The 3,739-nt window shown below is 53.8% G+C and overlaps 1 protein-coding gene across 1 annotated transcript; it reads right to left on the reverse strand.

Moving 5' to 3' along the window:
* Positions 1 to 914: 914 nt before the first annotated feature.
* On the reverse strand, positions 915 to 3,521 carry LOC114901577 (olfactory receptor 10AC1). The gene has a single exon (XM_029233456.1). It carries the CDS (start codon positions 2,255 to 2,257, stop codon positions 1,127 to 1,129), a length of 1,131 nt encoding a protein of 376 aa, XP_029089289.1. The 5' UTR covers positions 2,258 to 3,521; the 3' UTR covers positions 915 to 1,126.
* Positions 3,522 to 3,739: the final 218 nt, after the last annotated feature.

Raw genomic sequence — 3,739 nt, forward strand, 5'->3', positions numbered from 1 at the left:
ATAAAATATAAATCACCTGTAATCTTATCACATAAAGAGCAATTATTAGCTTTCTGGTGGGTGGCATCACTTCCTTGTCTCAGTAGCTGTCTGTAGTCTCAAATCTGTCCCCCCTCTTGAATCTCTCCCCTGAGCTCTAGACTGGTGTATTTGCTTCCTCAGTCGCCATCTTCGCTGGCTTGTCGTGGCAGCATCTCAAGTCCACACGTTCTAAGCAGAAGTCCCCATCCTCCTCCCTCCTCACTTGCACCTGCTCCTGTGTCCTTTTCAGCGATTGTACCACCATCCACCTGGTGACCTAGGTTAGAAATGATCCTTAGCTTCTCTTTCTTCCTCGCCCTCATATCCAATCAAGATTCTGTGGTTTCCTCCTCCTGCATATCTCTTTATTCTTTCCATGTCCCTTAATCAGCTGTGTCAACACTCTGGTCCAGACTCCATCACCTCTCTCCGGTAATATGGCAACAGCTTCCATGGGTCTCCATGCCTCCAGTCCATTCGCCACACTGTGGCCAGAGCGACCACCCAAGGAGGGGCAAGCTATCGTATCACTCTATGAACTCAAATCCTTCAGCCCTTTACAAGGACCTTCCCGAAATGCCCCAGCCCCTGTTTAACCAGTTCCATTTAGAGCATTCTTCACTCTCCTCTTCACTTGGCTGACCTCTACCCATCCTACAGTTCTCCACTGAGCCATCTTTGCCCCCCAAGAAGTTTTCCCTGACTCCCCTCTCCCCTGGAAAAGTCTAGCATGAGCCCCTCCATCCATCTCCTGTTTTCTCCTCACATCTGTCCTCTCTCCCCGTGAGCTCCCTGGGGCATGAGTTGTGCTTTCTTTGTCACTACAAGCCTGCTACCTTGCCCAAGCCCAGCACATGGGAAGAACTCTACAGGTACTGATGGATCCACTCAAATCAGGTCTAGGGTTCTATTCCACACAGGACTGGCGGAGGATGGGGAAACTGTTGGGAGACTCTCCTTAGGGGGACACTTTTCCAGATTCTCTTTTCTGAATCCGGTTCTTGAGCTCTCCCGGTGGCGTCCTCAGTGCAGACACCTGCTGATAGGGGGAACTTTAGGGAGCAGAGCCGCCCCCCCTGGCCTGGTCCCTGCCGGCTATCATGGCTCACACAGATCCTGCCCTGGGGTTCAGCACCCAGCGGGTGGCGGCCATGATTTTGCCGTTGCACAGGCTGTAGATGAGCGGGTAGAGCAGCGGTGTGACGTTGGTGTAGGCCAGCGCCAGCGTGCGATCCTGCCGTGGGGAGTAGCTGGCCTTGGGCCGCATGTACGTGAAGGTGGAGCAGCCATAGTGGAGGAAGGTGACGGCCAGGTGCGAGGCACAGGTGGAGGCAGCCTTGCGCCTGCCGCGTGGGGAGCGCAGGTGGCTCAGGGCGGCGGCGATGGCGCCATGGAAGGCCAGGATGAGCAGCGAGGGCCGCAGCAGCAACACCAGGCAGGCGCCCAGCAGATGCAGCTCCTCCGCGTAGCTCTGCGTGCAGGCCAGGTGCCTCAGCGCTGTGATGTCGCCGAAGAAAGGCACTAGCAGGTGGGAGCCACAGAAAGGCAGGTTGAAGACGGCCACCGTGAGCCCCACGGACACCACCAGTCCCCCGAGGCAGCAGCAGGCCAGGGCCAGCCGCGTGCACAGCCCAGGTGCCACCACAGCCGCGTAGCGCAGCGGGTGGCAGATGGCCACGTAGCGGTCATAGGCCATAGCGGCCAGCAGGAAGCACTCGGCCCCGCCCAGAGCCACAAACATCTGCATCTGAACAGTGCAGCCCAGGAAGGAGATGGGGCTGCCTCGGCCGCGGCCTGGCGAGGCCAGGTGGGCCAGGGAGAGGGGCACCACCGCCAGCATGTAGCAGAGCTCGATGGCTGACAGCTGGCACAGGAAGAGTAGCATGGGCGGCCGGCTGGGCACTAAGGCCACGGCCACCAGGATGAGCAGGTTCCTGCTCAGGGTAGCCAGGTGCACGGCCAGCAGCAGCAGGAAGAGCATGAGCCCCAGGTGGGGAGACTCCGCGAAGCCCTGCGGGAGAAAGCCGCAGGGCATGGTGGCATTGCGGGCGCTGTCCGCGCACTGGCTGCCCAGGGGTACCTGTGGGAAAGGAATGTGGGAAGGGAGAGGTTGTGGGCTACGCTCCTCGGGCGCTGCTGGTGAAGAAAGGGCTGGGTGGAATTTAGAGGGTAGGAGGGAGTAGGGCTGCAGAGAGGGAGGTGGGTTGATGGGTCCATTCCCATCCCCCCTCCCCATGAGGGACGTCTTATTAACTTGTTCTAAACAATGGTCCAGTTTTTCCTGCCTCTGGGCTAGAATTCTTACAGGTGCTTTCTCAACATGCTGCTTCCAAAGAAACCTTGATTTTAGGCCCTTCCTTTACAGTGCATCTCTCCTGACCTCCGCCTATGAAGAATCCCCTCTCTTCAGACTCCACATATGTTGTGGGTCCTATACAGCCACCGGTATTAGTCCACCTCAGCCTCAGCTCCCCGAGGCAGGAACTGTGTCTTTAGGCTCTATTTCCTCCTCCCTGCTCTACTCTGCCACTTCTGAGTTGCTTGTCTAGTGTCTCAGAATCACAAAGACGTAATGCAGATGAGGGTCTTAGCCATCATCTCATTCAGCCTCAAAATTTTAAAGAGAAAAAAAAAAAAAAAAAAGAAGCTGGGGAGGAGCAGGATGAAGGGCTTAACTGCTCACAGAAGGTTAGGACCAGAATCTGCATTCCTGAGGCTGAATCCAGAAATTCCCACGACCCCATCTGAGGTTGGTAAAAAAAGGTCACTGGCATCAGTCAGTCAGTCCATATTGATTTAGCCTTAAATAGAGACCCGAGTCTGTGCCTGGCACTGAGGCAGACACTTAGGCAGCAGGGGATGGTTAGCAGAGAGGCCTAACCGGGCACATCAGGAACAATATGTCCTAACAGTCTTACTAATACTCTGCCAGCATGGGAAAAAGTGATGTGTATCTGTCTTAACTCGCCCTTCAGAGGGAGCAGTACATTCCAGATATGCTGTCGGAACACAGTCTCTTTCTAAGCATTATCCAGTGACTCATGCAGGCAACATTTGGAGAACATTTGATAGCGTGTGGGTTGGCTGCAATTGTTATAAACCTCTGGAGTCAGGGAACATGAGGTGGTAAGAAATTCAAGGCCACGCCAACTAGAGGAGGACGTTTGATTTTTCCAGTAGTTATTAATGCTATCTTTTTAAAATTTTAATTGTAAGTTCAACCATTATTTCCTCTTAGTGACTCTGAGTCACTGTCTATAATCAGTGTTGGAAGTGGAGTTTGTGCCCGTTGTTACACTACAGAGTGCAACAGCAATAAAGCTGGGCCACGGGCGACAGGTAAATTGGATGCAAGAACCAGAAAGAATGCAAAGAGCTTGGCTTTTGCTATTAATGCTCCTTTCTGAGATAGTTCTGGGGATTTCTATTTATCAGCGTCAACCTGTGCTCTCTTTTTTATCATCGGAGGGGAATGCCTTCAAACAGATGTTTGCATTGCAATGGAGGAGGAATAGGGTGGGGTTTTGGGTGGGTCTGAGGGATGTGGAATCACTTCCCATCATTTTTCCCCCAATATTCAGCCACCTGGACAAATTTAACAAACCTGCGTTGAGTGCCTCTTCCCTGCCAGGTGTCCTAGCTGTGGGTGTGACCAAGAGAGAGAAGGCTGACTGTCCTGGAGGTTCAGACAGGACGAAGCTGTTGAAGTAACCGGCTC

This window comes from Monodon monoceros, unplaced genomic scaffold (genome assembly GCF_005190385.1).
Source record: "Monodon monoceros isolate NGI ecotype Baffin Bay Population unplaced genomic scaffold, NGI_Narwhal_1 Super_Scaffold_2, whole genome shotgun sequence".
NCBI lineage: Eukaryota > Metazoa > Chordata > Mammalia > Artiodactyla > Monodontidae > Monodon > Monodon monoceros.